Genomic DNA, 19,714 nt, shown 5'->3' with positions numbered 1-19,714 from the left:
GTATAACAAGAATTTTGAAACTAGAACTGGCTGGGACTCCAAATTTAACATTACCCTCTAACCACTTCTTCTCCTCTCTGCTTTGCCCCTTTTCCTATTCCCAAGCAAAGTATCAGGTGATCAAAAACTAGGCCTTACCCTTCTTTTAAGAAAGTGCCATACTGCTAGTTTTTGTGGTTTTGGAGGAAAAAAAAAAATCCCATTTGACTCCTCACTTCAGTAATGTCCTATAATGCCCGTTTCTGTGAATGATATTTACGGGTCCCCATTTTCCAGGTTATTGCCTTGGAAAGTTATGTAACCAGACACTGATCTAAAAGAGAAGTCACACCTGAAGTTTATGAAGTATTGAATTTGTCCAAAGTTGAGTTCTTGTTCACAGGAGGAGAGCCTGGGACCTTTTTGCTAGGTTAGCTTTCTCCTTTGCTGAGTCTGAGCACTTAGAATATTTTAGTGTTGGCCTGCTGTGACTCACTGCCTGTCCAGTGGCTTAAGAGATGCTTAAGCAAGTCCACAATATGTCTCTCACATAATTAAACACTGGGGTATGCACAAAAGGACACATTTTTTATGCATCAGTTATGGGGTCATTTTATCATCAGCCCCTATTTCCACTTTCTCAATACAGCCTAGTAAAATACAGTATTTGAGAATCCTTATGCTTTGCCCTTTCCTACTCTCCAAACCTGATGAAATGCAAGTTTTCATTGTTGTCTTCCACGTGAGACAGATCTGCTCTATTTCAGTTGCAGGGAATATTCTTAACAAACACTTACCCAGTGTGTTCAGCAGCAATCAGGCCATTGATGATGATGTAGAAGTTTATTAGAACATGAAGAGAAGAATTACCTACAAGTAATTCCGGAGTACTGGCTACCAGGAGCCAAAAGCCTCATAGGCAGAAATTCATTGAATAGCATGCATTTATTATATGTTGGCTGCCAGAAGTTTAAGCACTTGAGCTCAGACTTGCTATCAAACCCTCCCCAGCATGCGGGCCACCCACCAGTTGCAAGGCATGATGACACGACAGATAACCCGCCCTCCTTGGTAGCAGTATGGATACGGGTAGTAACCTAGTAAAGGTTCACAGACGCGGCGGCAGTAGCGGTTGCCTCGACGGCAGTAAATACAACAGTAACCTCTCTCATCCAGCATGGGGTCGAATTCTATTCCATTTTCAGTCTGAAAGAAGAAGAAGCCAGTGTTGGAGGGGGCAGGTTCACTAGGAAGAGGTCTACCAAGCAGAGGAGGAGTATAAGACTATAGGAGTTGGGGAGTGGTGAGCAATTAAGTTCCTGAGCCTGATCTTGGAGATACATCAATGGATTAGATCAAGTTTGATTTTATTTTTTTTAATTAACAAAATTTTAGAACAACTTTATTGAGGTATAGTTGATTTACAATGTTGTGTTAATTTTGCTGTACAGCAAAGTCATTCAGTTATACATATATTCTTTTTCATATTCCTTTCCATTATTGTATATTACAGGATATTGACAAGATTGATTTTGAATGAGTCTTCTAGGGATTCCAAGCTTCTTATATATTTTTTTCTTAAAACAATGACCATTATCCTTTCAGTGACTTTGATCTGAGGGGTAGTGAGTTTGTGAAGGCTCTTTGTTTTTCCTCTAACAAGATAAACGTGAACAGAACTCACATAGTCATTGATTGGGAGTTCTTCCTCGCTTGCTGCTTGTCTGACATGACGGGTCTTCACCTTCACTTGAGGGACCACCCACTGCTCATTTTGTTCAATGCCTTTTTTTTCATTGGTAGGAAAGTGAAGGTCTTCACCATCCTCCTCAAAGTCTTGTAACTCTGAAACTAAGGTAATAAACACAAAGTTGTGACACAACTGCTTTGCTTGGGGAACTAGCATTTGGGGATAGAGATTTTCATTGTGTCTTCTCACTGCCATCATTTAGGCATGAATGAACCACTTTTCCAAGCTCCTGCAACTGATATCTTACGGAGATCTTCCAAAAGAAATTTCACCATTCCCATGTACATAGACTTCTTTGCTCACTTGGCATCACTTACTGCTTTGCCTTATTAGCATATTAAATTAATAACTGAGGGCAGGGGACTTTGGTGTCTCCCACAATGATTTTACTCACAGCAGGTGCTCAGTAAATATTTTTTTGGTTACCTGGTTTGATTCAGTGCCCTCTGTCCTCCTTCCTCATCCTTTCTCTTTCCTGTCTTAAAAAATTTTAAACTTGGTATTTAGAAATTATCTTAGATTTACAGAAGAGTTGCAAAGATAGTACAGAGTTTCTGTATACCGTTCACCCAATTCCCCCTAATGTTAGCATCTTACATAACCACGGTACAATGATCAACACTAAGAAATTAGCATTGGTACAATACAATTAACTAAACTACACACTTTGTTCAGATTTCATCATGATTTCCACTAACGTCCTTTAGGAGAAGAATGTTGAAGCAGAAGTTGTAGTAATTGCACTTAGTTGCTTTTTGTTTGCTGGTTGTGTCTTTGTTGCTGCGAGTGGGCTTTCTCTAGGTGTGGGGAGCGGGAGCTACTCTTCGTTGTGGTGCGCAGGCTTCTCATTGTGGTGCCTTCTCTTGTTGAGGAGCACGGGCTCTAGGCGCATGGGCTTCAGTAGTTGCAGCACTAGGGCTCAGTAGTTGTGGCTCACGGGCTTAGTTGCTCCGTGGCATGTAGGATCTTCCCGGACCAGGGATCGAACCCGTGTCCCCTGCATTGTCAGGCGGATTCATAACCACTGCACCACCAGTGAAGTCCCTAGTTGCCTTTTTTTAAGGCCAAAGAGTACCAATAGATGCCCGCATTGGTTAGAGCATTCTCTCTTGGGAAATGTAGTAATCTATGCTGTCCAGAATGAGGGAGGCCAAATTCTATACTAGGTGGGCAGAGTAAGATGTCCAGGGACTTTGCCCTCTCTCTGGGCTGACTGGAAGTTGAGAGCTGGAGTCTTTTTTTTTTTTTTTTTTTTTTTTTTGCGGTACGCGGGCCTCTCAATGTTGTGGCCTCTCCCATTGTGGAGCACAGGCTCCGGACACGCAGACTCAGTGGCCATGGCTCACGGGCCTAGCCGCTCCGTGGCATGTGGGATCTTCCGGGACCGGGGCACGAACCTGTGTCCCCTGCATCGGCAGGCGGACTCTCAACCACTGTGCCACCAGGGAAGCCCGAGCTGGAGTCTTTTACTCTGGACCTTTAGCACCCAATTACTTTTATACTGATTCCTAAAATAGCCACAGAGAAATTTGTGTTGCAGTGACTGTCCTATCATCCAGAGAGGATGCCACCATTTGACATAGAAAATCCTTCTTGAGGCAACAGAGCATTGTTTTGGCTCTTCTCTCCTCTGTTCTTGGGTTGGGTACACAGTGGTTTGAGCCATAGTCTGGTAGCCCGACTGCAATGAATATAGATGTGCAAAGAGAGACAGATTAGCTTTTCGCTATCACTACTCACATTAGGGTGGCATTACCTTTGCTGGGATATTTAAAAGCCTCTCAGCATTAATTTATCTGATTTATAACTTGGCTGTGAAAAATTCCCTCCTCACTGGCAGTCAGCATGTACAGTTTCATGAAAGAAGATATAAGCTGATCATTTGTTTTCCTAGAAGTGTAGTCTCTGAATGCTGGGAACATTAACCTGTTACTGACTTTGGAAAACAGAGGAGGAGGAGGAGAAGGAGGCCATACCTGCTATTAGAGTGGGATTGATCCAATACATGGTCACATTATCACAGATCTCCAGAATTTTGGAATTTTTGAGAAAGTCTCGGTTTTCAATAGGCTTTTCTGCTGGGACCCAAATCACTGACTGTTCAAAGAAAGTTGTGGTAATTTCTTCATTCTGAGAGAAGAAAGTAGTTCAGGGTGGGGATAGGCAGAGAAATTAATAAAATGAGTGAGACATTATGGGATCCTGGAAAATACCAAATTTCGAGTCTGAATAATAATTCCAGTCCCAGAGCTCCCAGTGAAGTAGATGCCCTTGGGAGTGTTAACAACTGGTCCCTCCCTCTCCCGTCTAACAGTAGGACTGCTCACTGAAACAGGAGCCTTCTCTGCTACCATTTCCCTTAAAGTCAGGAAGGCTTTCCATCATTTTCTGGGCCGCCCACTGGGCCATGTATGTTTTAATTTGGGCTTCTGGAACACTGAGTGATTTACATTTGTTTTCTTTCTTCTAAATGGATGTTGTGAGTGCCTGCCTCGTTTTAGGTTTACAACTAGGATTGCAAGCTGAATTTGATCTCAAGCTGAAAAACACTCCCATAATCCAAATTGGTGAAATCACTGAAGAAGCAACAGAACCTAACATTTTGGTTTTACAAGACTGTGTGTTAATGGTATAGTTGTAGTACCAAAGATACTTTGTTTCAAAGTCAGGTCTAACTTGTGACTTCACTGGCCTTACTACTATTTTACTCCTTTCATTCTAGATGCTTAGAATTTGTCTCACAGAATGTTTTTTGTTTAGGTAGCCTCTCTTATATTGTCAAGAATGTCCCCTTCTCTTCTGATTCTAGTGTTGGAAGTAGTTGTCTTGTATACCTAGCTCTTAATCATTTGTCTCCTGGGCTTTGACATTTTTTCCCCTACTCTTTTTTTTTTTTTTCATCTTTATTGGAATATAATTGCTTTACAATGGTGTGTTAGTTTCTGCTTTATAACAAAGTGAATCAGTTATACATATGCATATGTCCCCATATCCCCTCCCTCTTGCATCTCCCTCCTTCTCACCCTCCCTATCCCACCCCTCTAGGTGGTCACAAAGCACCGAGCTGATCTCCCTGTGCTATGCAGCTGCTTCCCACTAGCTATCTATTTTACGTTTGGTAGGGTATATATATCCATGCCACTCTCTCGCTTTGTCCCCTACTCTTAATAAGGCTCTTCCTTTTCCCTTTTGTTTCTTTCTAGCTTTATGATTTCGGTGTTTTTATTCTTTGAAATATGGCTTTGTATAATTTTTCTCCTAGTCACTTAAAACTCTCATCTTAGCTCCTTTGCCCTTGAGTCTGTAAAGACTTAGGATGCATTGAAAGGGACTGTATAAAATGAGGTTGGTACGTTGACTAGCTTTGTTAGCAAAATCAGGGCTATTTATATACCTGCTCTGCATCTTTATCATGTACAAAGTATGGATACAGTGGTGAGGGAAGTGCAGAATAAGAGGGTTTTTGTCATTCAGGACCACAAATTTGTCGCATAAAAAAAAATCTGTAGCCTGAATTAAAAAAATAGGATTTTCTTGAAGATAAAGCAATTTCACTATCATGAGATGAATACTTGTGTTATTTAGGCAATCTGACAATATTAACTGAAGAATAAATTAGGGCCAAAATGAGACATTATGGGCCTTTGCCTTTAACTTTTTTTTTTTTTTTTTTTTTTTTGCCATGACACATGTGGGATCTTAGTCCCCCTGCAGTGGAAGCACAGAGTCTTAACCACTGGACTGCCATGGAAGTCCCAGCCTTTAACCTTTTCAGAAAAATAAATCTTATTGTGTCAGTTTGGGAAGTCATTGCTGGCTGGCCCTACTCAAATGCTTACATTATTTTCTGTAAAAGCAGCATATGATATTGGATATAACAGCTTTTTATCTTCTTGATTCTCCTTTTCATCTTACTTTTGCCCCCTATAGTAATCCCTAATATCCTGGAAGTTGTTCTGTTCCTCAGATGCATCCAAATTAGGCTCATTAAAAAAAAAATCTCTAAAACTTCACTTGCCATAGACCTTGGGAGCAGAGCATCGTCTTTGGGGGAAATCTTCTTTTTCTTAGAAATTCTAGGAACCAGGGTGTGTAACTTCTCTGGACATGAGGAGACTAATATCATGTCTGTGGGAGCCAGTGACAACCCTGAGACTTGGGTAATGGAAAGAAAAAAGTGATCCACACACCACCTCACCCCCCAAAATAAGAAAAGTAAAAGAAAAAGATAAATGGGTAGATGAGAATTAACATGGAGAGAGTTGGGCAGGAGAAAAGCGAAAAAGAACCTGGGAGAGACAAAAGAAAATGAAAGAGGTATTTACAGTATATAGAGTGGCCACTGTGCCATTGGCATAATCTCAGTTTAGATTTGCCAGTTAAAACACTAAAACAAATCAACCCAACCCAATATTTGTTTCTTCTGGCTACAGTGGAGGTATGCTGTCATAGATAGCAGCATACCATAATTACAGTCAGGATATCAGGGAAAAATTAAGTCTCCTGGGCCTTACTGATGGCTGTATTTTAGGCAATAATCCTCCATCTCCCACTAGGCCTATAGTGGCCACTCAGCAATTGCACTGGTGCCCTAGGTCAGGGGTCCCCAACCCCCGGGCCTCTTAGGAACCCGGATGCACAGCAGGAAGTGAGTGGTGGGCAAGCGAGTGAAGCTTCATCTGCTGCTCCCCATGGCTCCCCATCACTTGCATTATCGCCTGAACCATGCCCTGTCCCCAGTCCGTGGAAAAATTGTCTTCCACGAAACCGGTCCCTGGTGCCAAAAATGTTGTGGACCACTGCCCTAGGTTACCTCACCATGGCCTGGGAGTGTGCTTTCAGAGAATTTGTATTATACTGTAGTTCTCACCTTCCTTCCTTTTGTCTTTCCTAGTGATATGTTAAAGGTGGACTATTCCATTAGCAGCCAGCATAAAATGGTAAGGTGAATGAACTGAAATCTTTTTTAATTTAAATTTTAATTTTGTATTGAAGTATAGTTGATTTACAATGTTGTGTTCGTTTCAGGTATACAGCAAAGTGATTCAGTTATATTTTATATATATATATGTGTATATATATATATATATATATATATATATATATATATATATATACTTTTTCAGAGTCTTTTTCCCTATAGGTTATTACAAGGTATTGAGTAGAGTTCCCTGTGCTATACAGTAGGTCCTTGTTGGTCATCTATTTTATATACAGTAGTGTTGATCTAAAATCTTTAGAATAGGTGAATGTCACAGTGTGACAAAAGTGGCAAGGATCCAGGTGGGCTTGGGGCTTTTTTTCAGGACTTTATCTTTGGCAGGATTGGTTTTGTTCGTCCAGCTCACCCCTTTTACCAGAAATGTTTGGTTTGGAAGCAAATGTACATAATGGTTACCCGGGTATAAAAGTACAGTGTTGGACTTAAAAGCATGAACTTTCGGTTTGTTGAAAGGCCTGAGTTCAAGATCCCAATCTGCTCTGCGCTAGCTGTGTAACCTTGGACAAGTCACTTTTTGGTCTGCATCTGAAAATGGGGATGATAATAGGACCTATTTATAGGGTTGTTGTGAGAATCAAATGAGGGTAAAGCATTTAGTACAATGGCTGACACAGAGTTAGCCCCCAATAAATTATGGCTTTTACTATTACTATTATTTTTCTTACATACCTCATCTATTTCTTCCTCTGGTTCAGAAAATTCAGGAATCACTTTAATCTGAGTTTTGATGAAGCATTTTTGAAGGCCTACAAAGTAAATGCCAGTGTATCCCTATAAAACAGACAAAAAATAACAAAACTTCCTGAAATAGCCAAAATTAATGAGTTTCATGGTTTGTCAGGGCCCCAGGCCGGCAAAATTTGAATTCAAAGGGAAAGCTTTGTCTTATAAATTAAATGGAGGCTACAGGCTTTTTTTGTGTGTGTGTGGTACGCAGGCCTCCCACTGCCATGGCCTCGCCCATTGCGGAGCACAGGCTCCGGACGCGCAGGCTCAGCAGCCATGGCTCACGGACCCAGCCGCTTCGCGGCATGTGGAATCTTCCCGGACCGGGGCATGAACCCATGTCCCCTGCATCGGCAGGCGGACTCCCAACCACTGTGCCACCAGGGAAGCGCGCTACAGGCTCTTTTTAACTTGACTCAAATGTTCTAATATTTTAAGTGGGAAGCTTTAGGGGGAAAATATCCAACTTACATTTTTATTTTTATTTTTATTTTTTTTGTGGTACGCGGACCTCTCACTGTTGTGGCCTCTCCCGTTGCGGAGCACAGGCTCTGGATGCGCAGGCTCAGCAGCCATGGCTCACAGGCCCAGCTGCTCCGCGGCATGTGGGATCTTCCCAGACCAGGGCACGAACCTGTGTCCCCTGCATCAGCAGGCGGACTCTCAACCACTGTGCCACCAGGGAAGCCCCCAACTTACATTTTTAAAGTCATGTACTTCCAATGTTTCATCAGTGCCATTTCCACTTCTGAATATTTCAGTTCTGGTCACGGGATCAATTTCCATGTAAATCTTCTTCTTCTCTCCGTTGCTGTAGAAAGTGTGCTCCATGTCATATGTCTGGGAGAACAGAGGAAAACAAGCTCTAAGATACTCAGTATGTCCCTTCATAAGACACTTTAATTGGGTAATATCTGGGGCACCTTCTTTTTCCAGAGCCTTTGCAGAGAGGTGCCATCTCAGCAGCTTGCTGTTGGGAATTCTCTGAGACTCGAGATTAAAGTGAGGTGTTTTTTGGCACTGGAGCTGATATGGGGATCCCTTCAGAGCCAGTATTTTGTATTCAAGCCAAGTTGCTGAACTAATTACTAAGAATTCCAACAGTTTTCTTGGCAGCCTTGACTAAATAGCAAATGATATTTTGCAAGCAGCCTGTAAGGTGTTTTCCACTTGTGGTAAGCAGAGGAATCACCAAAAACCTATACTGCTTCTTTAAGCTACCACTTCCCTTTCTAAGTACTCAGTAGTCACCCACTTACTCCCTGTGAAATTCACTAGGGCTGAGAAAGAGATTTGAACAGATTTAGAATGCTTAGGCATTGCTCTTTATCTTATCCATCCAGGGATTTAATATTGTCTCAACAGTCTTGGATCTGTACTTTTTAGACTCTGAAAACTCTGAAGACCATTCTCCTTGGTGAGCATTAGATAATCGTCTTACCTTGACCTCAATTGCTTCCTTTTGTCCTTTAAGCTCCAGGGAACCTTTACTGCCTTCCCCTAACCTTTTCTGTTATGGGCTAACCAAATTCATTCAGTCGATTCCTGATTTTTCTTTTCCAAACCCGATTCAGCTGACTTCAAGTTCTCCAGGTTCTCCTGCATATAGAATTCAACAGCTGTGAATTGTAATATGCACTATGTGATATGGAGTCTCCCAAGAAGATCGCCTTGGCAAAGCTGCATATCAGGTTGCTCTTGAGCGGTTGAAACAAAACCCCAGACTCTCTCCTACCCTCTAAAAGAGACAATATTTCTAAGGGCCAAAAGGACCAGTCCCATAGAGTATCCCAGTCTATTAATAAGCCCATTACTTATAACTGAGGACATGTTTATAGCTAGAAGCAAATAAGTAACCTAAAGGAATTTGTTACCTGTCACAAACCAGGCCAGACCTGATGGTGCCATGTGGAAGTCTATCTTATCCCTGTTGTTAGGAGGCCTTTGGCTATCAAGTTTCTTCATTCTCATTTTTCCTTATGAAAAACATTTGGTAAACTAAAAGCCTGAAAAAACAAGTCATCTACAGGGCCATTGTTGCTTTCTAATGATACTGTTCCCAGTGGTAGTCTTGTATTGCTTGTGCTGGGTTGGGTTGTTTTTTGTTTTTTGTTTTTTTTTGCGGTACGCGGGCCTCTCACTGTTGTGGCCTCTCCCGTTGTGGAGCACAGGCTCCGGACGCGCAGGCTCAGCAGCCATGACTCACGGGCCCAGCCGCTCCACGGCATGTGGGATCTTCCCGGACCGGGGCACGAACCCGTATCCCCTGCATCGGCAGGCGGACTCTGAACCACTGCGCCACCGGGGAAGCCCCGGTTGGGTTGTTTTTTAATGTCTGCCGGTATCTGTGACTGAATGTTAGTATAACCTGGTCAAATTTTCCCCACCTCAAGTAGAAAAACAAATTGGAAGGGTTTTTAGAAGCAATATACTTCAAGTGTAAAAAGTTGATGTAGTCGCTGAATAGGAAAACAAGAGACAATGTCATTTACCTTTTTGCTGCCCTACAGTGCCTTGGACATGGTTAGAGCTGAAGTATATGTTGAATACGTTTTCCCCACCAGTGGCAAATTCTCATCTTCCTAAAGAGAGATTTTGAGCATTGGCAAGTTCTTTTAAGAGATCATAGTTTAAAAGGGGAAGGAAAAGAGTATTTAGAACTTTCCAGTAACTGCAGAGTTAACACAGCAAGTCTGGCCTGCTTTGTGACAGGTAGAAAATTCCTTCAGACTTGCTATTGGCTTCTAGTTATAAATTTGTCCTCAGTTCCATCTCTGCAGCCAGCTTGAGAAACTTCTACCTATGGCAACAAATTGAGCTCTCAGTGGGCCTGACCTAAGTAGAGGAGAGAGGCATCCACTTCAGATCCAGCCTTGTCAGATCTCCCAACAGGGGGGAATTTCTTTAGAAATACTATCCATTGTTGAGACAAATGTCGACACCACTAGTCATTGGGGGTGGGGTGGAGTGTTTGTTTCATCAGTAGCACAACTGATGGATTGTTGCACGGAAAAATGAGGTTAGAGACTGGGGGATGTTGGAACACTGCCTACCTGGGCAAAAGAGAAAATACAGCCTGTATTTTCAATCATTGGTAGAAGACTATGGAACCATACTGGTGACATTTAGGATTTCAGTGTACTTCTGTGGAATGAGTTTTCCTGCACTGTTGGCAATGCACTTCACTTGGACACCTTGCTAGATGAAAACTATTGGAAACTGCCAAGCTCAGCAGATCTTGATTATTTTCAGCGTTCTTTCAAAGAGGTTTTTTTTTTTTTTTTGGTAGGGGAGGAGGGGTCCATTCTGATTGTATTCATTCACTAGCATGTTGCCTTTTTGTTAGTAATGGTAGTGGGATCAGAATGACTTCATTTATATGTAAAATCTGGGTGGGGGGATAGGGAGCTATATATTCACTCAGATGGAATTCCACTATCAAAGCTGCCCTTTTGGAACAGACTGTCCTTTGTCTAGGAAGATGATGCCGGTGGCCCACTTTGGACTGCTTAGGGATGGGTTTGAGCAAATCCAGACATACTGTCTCGTCCGGGTCCCTGTGGAGCACATTGCCTGGGTAATGGCTATGCAAGCTTCACTGGCCCATATGAAGACTGAGCTCATGCCTTTGGCTTCAGAAGTACTTTTCTGTCTACTAAGCTCATTGGCTCAGGGGCTGAGGGTCTTTCTGGAGATGAGGGAATAAATGGATTTTGGCCACTCCAGGTGCAAACTAAAGCAGAGAAGGATGACCGGTCTGTGAGAAGTGTGAGTGGGCTCCCAGTAGTTCATCTCAGACTGCCTCCAGCTCAGCTTTATTCCAGGAAGGACAGAGCAGGGACAGAGTATGATGAGAAGTACACTTCCACCAAACCGGCACATTAGGGCAAGTTAATCTTTGGTTGCTTCTAGCTTCCCTTTTCTGTTCTTTTTATCTCCTGCCCTCTTTGTACCTTCCCAGCCTTTCCTCTTCTTTCCATCTCCCTCTATTCCTCTGTCTCCTGTCTGGACATCTAGGAATCTCCTGGTGCTTCAGGTACCTTATATCAAAGAAGAAATCAATCTGACAACTGATCTCACACTAAGGTATTAGTGATGGGTGTTTGTCTGTTAAAAAAAAATGAGTGCAATACTTAACTCAAAGGAATAAATTACTAATGGTGTTTTTAAGCACAATGGCACCAGGAATAAGAGATACATAAATGGCAAGGGCATCTTTGCAGCAGCACTCAAATGGGTTCCCACTCCATCCACACGTAAGGCTGGTCTCAACTATGAAGGACCAGAACACTGGCATTGGACAGGTAAACCAATGGGTGGAATATGACTCAGAAGTAAAACGAGATAGACATGTGGTGAACCCCAAGGAGTGAGGGCTGTAAGAAGACCACACTGACAAAACGTGGAGAGAACACAAACTCATTTCTCTTCCCTGCTCAGGAATTCTTTCCTCAGTCCAGTTAAATTCTCCACTCAGGCAGCAAATGAGCCCTAACATCCTCCTTTCACAGTTTGCTGTGTTTTCTGGCCTCAATTTGTGACAATCTCTGAGATCAGAAAAGAAAGATTTTTATAAAAAGTAAAGCTGCCTCAGACCTCATTGTGATGGATCTGTTTCGGGGCAGGTAGCTTTAGCTTGTCCTGAAAGGGACCTGAGGACATTTGGCTTAGGTTTGTTTCTTGAAGCCTATGATTAATCTAGCTGTTCTTCTCTCCACCTTCATTTCTTACTGTCTGTTTTTGAGGTACACTCTCCAAAGGTGAAATACATGCTCAGAATAGCTGGCTAGCAGGCGTTAGGCTGGAAGGAAAGGAAGGGAATGCATTGTATTATATTATTACCAACCTAGCCTGTGGGAATTAAAGGGCCTCTGGGTATTTCTTTAACCAACACAGAGCAGACACATTGTTTCTTATGCAAAGTTGGACTCCTGCATCTTCAGTCACCAGTTCTCAGTCCTGAAAAAAACTGGCATAGGCAGCACAGACATTCCTCTTTTTCAAAAAGAAAAAAACCCATTTCTTTCATGTCGAACAGCGGTCCCCAACCTTTTTGGCACCAGGGACCGGTTTCGTGGAAGACAATTTTTCCACGGACCGGGGGTGGGGGGAGGATGGTCCAGGCAGTAATTCAACTCCTGCTGTGCCGCCCTGTTCCTAACAGGCTGCAGACCAGTACCTGCTGGGGGTTGGGGAGCCCTGATCTAGATCCTCAAGCTGGCTTGGAAGTTTCTCCCTATCCACTACCCTCACCACTCCTTATTCTTAAATGCAGCTGAAGAATAGTGAAAAGACTCCCTAGACCAGGTCCTAGTCTTAGCCTCAACTCTGCCACTTACAAGCTGTGTGACTTTGGACAAGTCACCAAGTGTCTCTGGAGGCTCAGTTCCCATCTTTATCTCTCACCCATTGCCAAATGCAATGGTGAATAGTTGACAAAATCAGTTTTTAAAAAAATTGAAATGTAGGGCTTCCCTGGTGGCACAGTGGTTGAGAGTCCGCCTGCCGATGCAGGGGACATGGGTTCGTGCCCCCGTCTGGGAGGATCCCACATGCTGCAGAGCGGCTGGGCCTGTGGGCCATGGCTGCTGAGCCTGCGCGTCTGGAGCCTGTGCTCTGCAATGGGAGAGGCCACGGCAGTGAGAGGCCCGCGTACCGCAAAAAAAAAAAAAAAAAAGAAATGTAGTTGATTTACAATGTTGTGTTAGTTTCTGGTGTACAGCAAAGTGATTCAGTTATCCATATATATAAAATATATGATAATATATATATTCTTTTTCAGATTCTTTTCCCTTATAGGTTATTATAAGATATTAAATATAGTTCCCTGTGCTATACAGTAGGTCCTTGTTGTTTATTTATTTTATTTATAGTAGTTTGACAAAATCAATTCTGTTCAGATTTGGCTAACACCTGTCAGGTTGAACCATTGGACTGCTACTCCCTGTTGATTTCCTGGGCCGCTTTCCCTACAGTAGCCCCAATCCCTCGCTCAGCCGCTGAAGGACAGCTCCCTTTGAAGACCTAGGTTTTTTCTGGCTGGTACCAAGTAAGTTGCCCAGCAAATGCCTTAGGAGAATGAAGAAACTGAATAAGAAATGTGCCCCTAGTAGCCGGAGTCCTACTCTACATAATCGATGCTGCCCCTTGGCAGCCGAGACCAAGAGCTAGCCCGTGACAGTGGCTGGACAAGGGTGGACTTTGCTCTTGAAATGGTTTGAGAGGAAAATAAAATGAAGTCTTTTTAAAAACGCTGACGTGGCACCATCTGGTGAAGCCCAGTCCCCCTGCTAAAGAGATTTCAGCTCCATCTCCGTCTCTTCCCTTGAGGGGATGAAATGCTTCTCCAGACCCACATTTTACCTATCAAACTGCTGTGTAGGAAAGTGCAGGGAACTCGGGGAAGAAAGTTGTATCCCCCATGTGCCTGGCGGGGAGTGAAGAAAGTTGGTCTCTGGCCAACTTAAAGGAATAGACACAGGAAAGCCCGATCCAGAATTAGCAGGAAAGTGCTTTTTCTGAGCAAGAGATTTTCAGCCTAGAGTGCTGTTGGGCTTGCAGTCTTGAGTAAAACTCTTTTAATGGTCATCTGCAGTTGAGGTGAGGGGGAGGTCAGATGGATGCCCACCTATCCTACCCCTTCTCATCTCATCCTGGTAGTAGGCAGATGTTGAGGAGACATCCCCAGGAATCTGTGGATTGCTGTGTGGGCTTTAGGACTTAGCCTTTCCAAATAGCCCTAAAGTCACCAGGCGGTTCCTGTATATGACAGGAAGGGCAGCATTCCATTAATTTAATTTATTCTTCTTCAACCTCATTCTACAAAGGATTGGAAGGGATAGGCTACAAGGTCTGTGTTACATCTATCAGCTGTTTGTTGAAAGGCTGAAATTTTTCTGACTTGTTTTCTCTATGTTGGATGAACTAGCTGGGGAGTTGATTTCTGATTGTTTCAGGTTCAATGTGTAATACAGGGAGCTTTAAGCAAGAATGTTTCTCTTGGGAATCTGCTTCAAAGATGTCTGGGCAGTCACTGCCTGAAAGTGAAGCCTTGTGATGCTCTCTCAAAATCTCTGGGACTAAATAGGTCCTCTGCTTGGTTGAGAAAGCTGAATACAGAACTCGATGGACTGGCTTTCATTCAGCTCAAGTGGCTTCTATATGTGACTGTGGGTTGGGGATATGTAGCCTGTAAGGGAGTGCAACAGCTCTCCCAAAGTTAGTCTTCCTTGTTTCATTTTATTTTCATCCTTTTCTCTTTCTCTCTCTCTCTCTCTCTCTCTCTCTCTCTCTCTCGTGTGTGTATGTGCTCATGCCTGAGATGTGTGAGGAGAGGGAGTCCATCATGGCTTACTCCCCGTTTTAGATCAAGAATCTGGATATTTTGTCCACACCAAGGTGGGAGGTAATAGAAGGAGGAGGGGGGAAATTACTGGCATGGAAATGTCAACACCAGATGTGGAATGTTAAATAAACACTTAATTATAAACAGATGTCAAAAAGCAAAATAAAAAGGATGTGTGGCGGAGGCTAGAGGAGCAAATGCTAAGAACTTGGAGAAAGTCCCGGGATGCCAAACACATCACTGTCATCCATAAGCACAGCAGTATCACTGGTTCTCTCCACCAAGGGCCCCAAGAGTCCCCACAGGTCCCACAGGCTTGTAAAGGAAAGTCCAGAAGAGCCTGGGTTTTAATCTGCTAACTGCTGTTTCTTGCCAGGCCATACTCTTTAGGGGAGCCTCTTTAATTTGTGCAAGATGCCTGGATTCTTTTCCTCTGCAAATCTTCTTCCAAGAGCAATCTGAGTACTCTTTGCTTCCCAGCAATCATAAGTCAGCTCCGAGGCAGGCTTATTGGCAGCCCTAGCCATTGGAAACAACAGATGTTCCCTGGGGCTTTTTGTCTGGGAACTAAAGGTAGTGGGCTTAGTGGAGCATCCACATCTCCAGCTGGTTCCTCAGTTTGCAATGGACCCAGCCTGGTCTTGTGGGGACGGCCGGGACTTAAATATCAAAGCCAATAAATTGTAACTCCCCATTGGAACAGAGAACAAACAACCTTTGTTCATCATGGAAAAACTTGCCCCAGGAGACACTTATTTATCGTCTTTTGCCAGATTACTTTGAAATGATTTTGTTCATTTCTGAGAATCCCTTTGCTAAAAATCACATCCTAAGACGGATTACTTCTTGAGAGATTTGGTTCTTGATAAACTTTATTTGGTAGCATACCTCACCTCTTCTGTGCATGCAGTGACTAGGTTTTACATCTGGTTTGAGGAATCACAGGATTGCTCCTTATAATGCATTAAAAAGTGAACTGGAATGAGAAGCAAAGATGATATAATTCAGAAGCAGAGGAGATCATGGGCTCTGTTAATGAGCTTGGCACCTTGCTAGATAAAAGCAAGGTCCCCACCTAGTCATTTATAGTTGCACCGAGACAAATAGCATTGTAAGTTTAGAAAAACACATAAACTTTTTCAAAATAGAATTTGCAATTCCAATGGCTAAAATAAAACTAGAAAAAACATCTGGCCCCATGTTTAGGCAGACATGTATGGGTGGTTAGAAGGGCTAGCTACCTACTACACCCAGCTAAGAACATTATGGCCATGGAGGATGAAAGGGTTTATTCTCCTCTAACCCATCTGTAATTGTCAAGAGCATCCAAGATTCAATTTGTGGGACAGCATGTTACCTTGGGAATTAGCTAAGTAATAGCAGAATTGGATTGGTATGCATCTTGGCACTCTTATTCATTTGCTGTTTCTTTCCTGATCTCATTTGCTTTGCCCACCTTGCTAGTCTGAATATAGGTGGCTTCTCTAGAAAGACATGTGAACAGTAAGCAGTTCAGAAGCAGAGAGCAGTGAGAGAGATAAGAGAAAGGGCTAACTATAGGCAATGGATGATGCATGAAATCCTTTCTGGAACAAGGTATAAATAAAAAAGCAAGTAAACAAAGTTTGCTATTCATTCTCCCTCTGACTTAAACTTGATAAGGTAGCCTCTAGTACTAAATGAAAGTGGGTATGGTAGCAGAGGTGAAGAATCCAAAGGTGGCTACGCCTTACTTCTCTGTTTTCTTTTGGACACTTGTCCACTTGATTTTCTATTTTCTACACTTCCTCACCCCCTGCCTCTCCTTCCTCTTTGATCCATATTCTTTCCTCTCTGCTCCTATCACTCCTTTGACTCCTAATGGTTCATACCAATCCATTATCTTCTTGTATTTTATCCTCCCTCCTGGATTTTTGCCTTTCCCTTCCTACGTCTGTTATCAAATAGAAATGAGCATCCCATGACAACAAATTAATAATAATGGTGGCAACAACAACATCCTACGTGCAGAGAGAAAAATGTGGCAAAGCCAGAAAACCATCTTCACAGTTTATAGCTTGTACATTTATTAATTCTCTTTCAAATGGAAATTGTTGGCATGAAGGGGCTATGATTTTCTTTGGGTCACATCTAAACTTAGCCACTGTGTGTGAGCCCGGGAGTAACAATAACACTAAGGTACACTACTATCAACTACAATGGCCAGCCAAGCTTCACCAAATAACCATAGTATCAGAAGCATTATGAGATATCTGTGATTAATGACTTGGTGTCACTTGTCTACCTTGTAGCATTACTATTTCAGTGGGACACCAACGACTGTGGCTCGTGAGAAGCTGAAAAGCTCTAGATTTTTCGGTTTTATTTTTTGAGTCACAAATAAACATAAATTCAGGTATGAGAATTGCTCCTTCTGAAAAGGAGTTTGCTGCCTGTCCTCACAGCAGATGCATTAAGTCAGAAACATAATCTCTGAAAATCCTTTACTACCATTTCTCGTGGTTTCTTCTTATGTGGTAGTATAATTACTTTTCCAACAGTTTCTGCCCAGATAATTGAAAGAAAGATGGAAAATATTTTTTCTTACAGTAAAAATTTTGCTTCTGCAAGTAATCTTAACTCCTTATAAAACATTATAAAAGAATGGGTAATTCTACATCTTATCATTACTAACCAAAATGCAGAAAACATATTTTTCCTTTACCAAAATAATTAGGCAAAAAAGAGAGAGCAAACCTTGACTGAGATTTTCATACCACCAAAAAATATACACAAAAAGAACTTAATGACTTTCATTTTCAGAGTAATATACATGTCAATCACTAATTAAATTCAATCAAACTCAAAACAGAAACACTGGATAATAATGTGCATTTACTCACTTTTTTGGGTGTCTCAGGCCAGAAGTGCTTGCCCCCCAAAAACAGGACAATTAGAGTTAGGGCGAGGATACCAAACACCAGTCCACAAATCTTAAATGATTTACATATCTTCTTGGATTTAGAAGCTTCTGCCTAAGCAAAGAACAGAGAGAATAAAACAATACACAATAGCCCTTAATATTGCAAGCCATAATTCAAAGTCACTTGGTTTCACTTTTTAATGTTCATATTGCAATATGATAAATCTGTGAAGCCATGCTTCTGCTCAAAAGGGAATAAAAAATATGAATCAACTTACATTTAGAATGTGACAGTCCTCACAGTTCTCTGGAGGATTCTTTGCCATGGTCTCTCAGCACACAGCACTCTTTCCCTGCTTTGAGAGGACTAAGAGACCACTGCTGAGGTGGAGTTGCAAGTGAGTCGGCTAACAGATGCCAGAGGAGAAGCTGAATTTATATGGCTCAAATATGTCATACCAGAGCCTGAGGGAGCCCAGGGGGCTCCTGTGCTGCAATTTGTTACATAGATGTACCCATATATGTATATAACTTCTGTGCACAGAATTCCATCCAGAATGGCAAAGACAGAAGGTTATAATGAAAACTATTGTCCTGGGGGTTGGTTTGGAAGGGGACCAAGCCTAGGACACGTTGAAATGATTTTTCACTATGAACTTAAAATATCAGTGGCAACACACACTGCACACTCCAGAAATAAGCAAACAAAACAAAAAAAAAGGAATGAAGTTCTAATTTCAATTCCATTTGCTCTAACAAATATTTATTGCAGGCACTGTGCTTGGTGTAGGAGATTCAGGAATGAATAAGGTAGTGCCTTCTTCACTATGTTAAAGCTCTTTGAGGACTGAGATCAATAGGTAGTCAACTAATTATAATCAGAAACGAGATTTAAAAGGTTAATTATACGTTTTCTTTCTCTCTTCATTCTCTCTCTCTGATTATTTTCCTTTCCTAGGCTCTCTTCCTCAATCTGTTTCTTAATGTTGATATTCCTTATGGTTCTAACTTTGATGATCTTCTCATTCTATATATACACTTCTTGGATGATCTCATCCACTCCCACAGTTTAAAATATCACCTATATATCAATGATTTCCAAATCTGTATCTATAACTCCACTGTCTTTTGAATTTCAAAGCCATTTGAATATCTCTACCTCGATGGACCTCAGTAATCCCAAAACTCAACATGTCTCACATCAAACTCTTCTTTTCACAACCACTTCCGCCAACCTACTTTCTTTCCCATATTCTTAATCTTGCTTGGTGGCTGAATTAGTTTGCTAGGGCTGCCATAACACAACAGAAATTTATATTCTCACAGCTCTGGAGGCTAGAAGTCCAAGATCAGCGTTGGTTTCTTCTGAGGCCTCTCTCCTTGCCTTGTAGATGGCTTTCCTCATGTTCACATGGTATTCCCCTTCTATGCATGTATATGCCCTAATCTCCTCTTCTTATAAGGGCACCAGTCATACTGGATTAGGGCCTATCTGTACGACTTTACTTTTCCTTAATTACCCCTCTAATGGCCCTATCTCCAAATACAGTCACAGTAAAAAATAATGGGCATTAGGACTTCAACATATTGATTTGGGTGGGTGGGCAGGGCACAATTCAGTCCGTAACAGTGGAACCATTACTCACCCAGCTTCCAAAGCTGGAAACCTGTGGTTTGTCCTAGACTCTCCTCTCTTTGTCACATTCCCTTATCCAATCAGTGACCAGGTATTTTTTATTCTAAATTCTTACGTCTATCAAAGCCATTCTTTTCTCCCTATATTGACTTTTAAAGCCTTAGTTTAGGTTGTCATCTTCTCTGATGAGTCTCAAGTCCATATCTCTAACCCAGGCTGCTCTTAGGGCTCCAGACCCATAGGTCTATCTAACCTGCTAGACATCCCCATTTGGATATCCTAGGGGTACCTCAAATACCACATGTTCCAAATGGAATTAATTATCTCTCCTTCCAAATATACTCTTCTTTCTACATTATCTCTCTCACTAAATG

At 42.1% G+C, this 19,714-nt stretch overlaps 1 protein-coding gene across 1 annotated transcript; it reads right to left on the bottom strand.

The window, feature by feature from the left end:
* Positions 1 to 975: 975 nt before the first annotated feature.
* TNMD (tenomodulin) lies at positions 976 to 18,030 on the bottom strand (the record flags this gene model as incomplete). The annotated part of the gene is made up of 7 exons (XM_082610899.1): positions 976 to 1,185; positions 1,664 to 1,830; positions 3,706 to 3,859; positions 7,401 to 7,502; positions 8,157 to 8,297; positions 17,685 to 17,816; positions 17,983 to 18,030. The coding sequence occupies 7 exons, from the start codon at positions 18,028 to 18,030 to the stop codon at positions 976 to 978; spliced, it is 954 nt and encodes a 317-aa protein (XP_082467025.1).
* Between the last annotated feature and the right edge of the window lie 1,684 nt (positions 18,031 to 19,714).

This window comes from Mesoplodon mirus, assembly GCF_964341445.2.
Source record: "Mesoplodon mirus genome assembly, chromosome: X".
Lineage (NCBI taxonomy): Eukaryota > Metazoa > Chordata > Mammalia > Artiodactyla > Ziphiidae > Mesoplodon > Mesoplodon mirus.
Note: the sequence above shows the minus strand (reverse complement) of the source record. Positions and strands in the feature narration are given on the sequence as shown.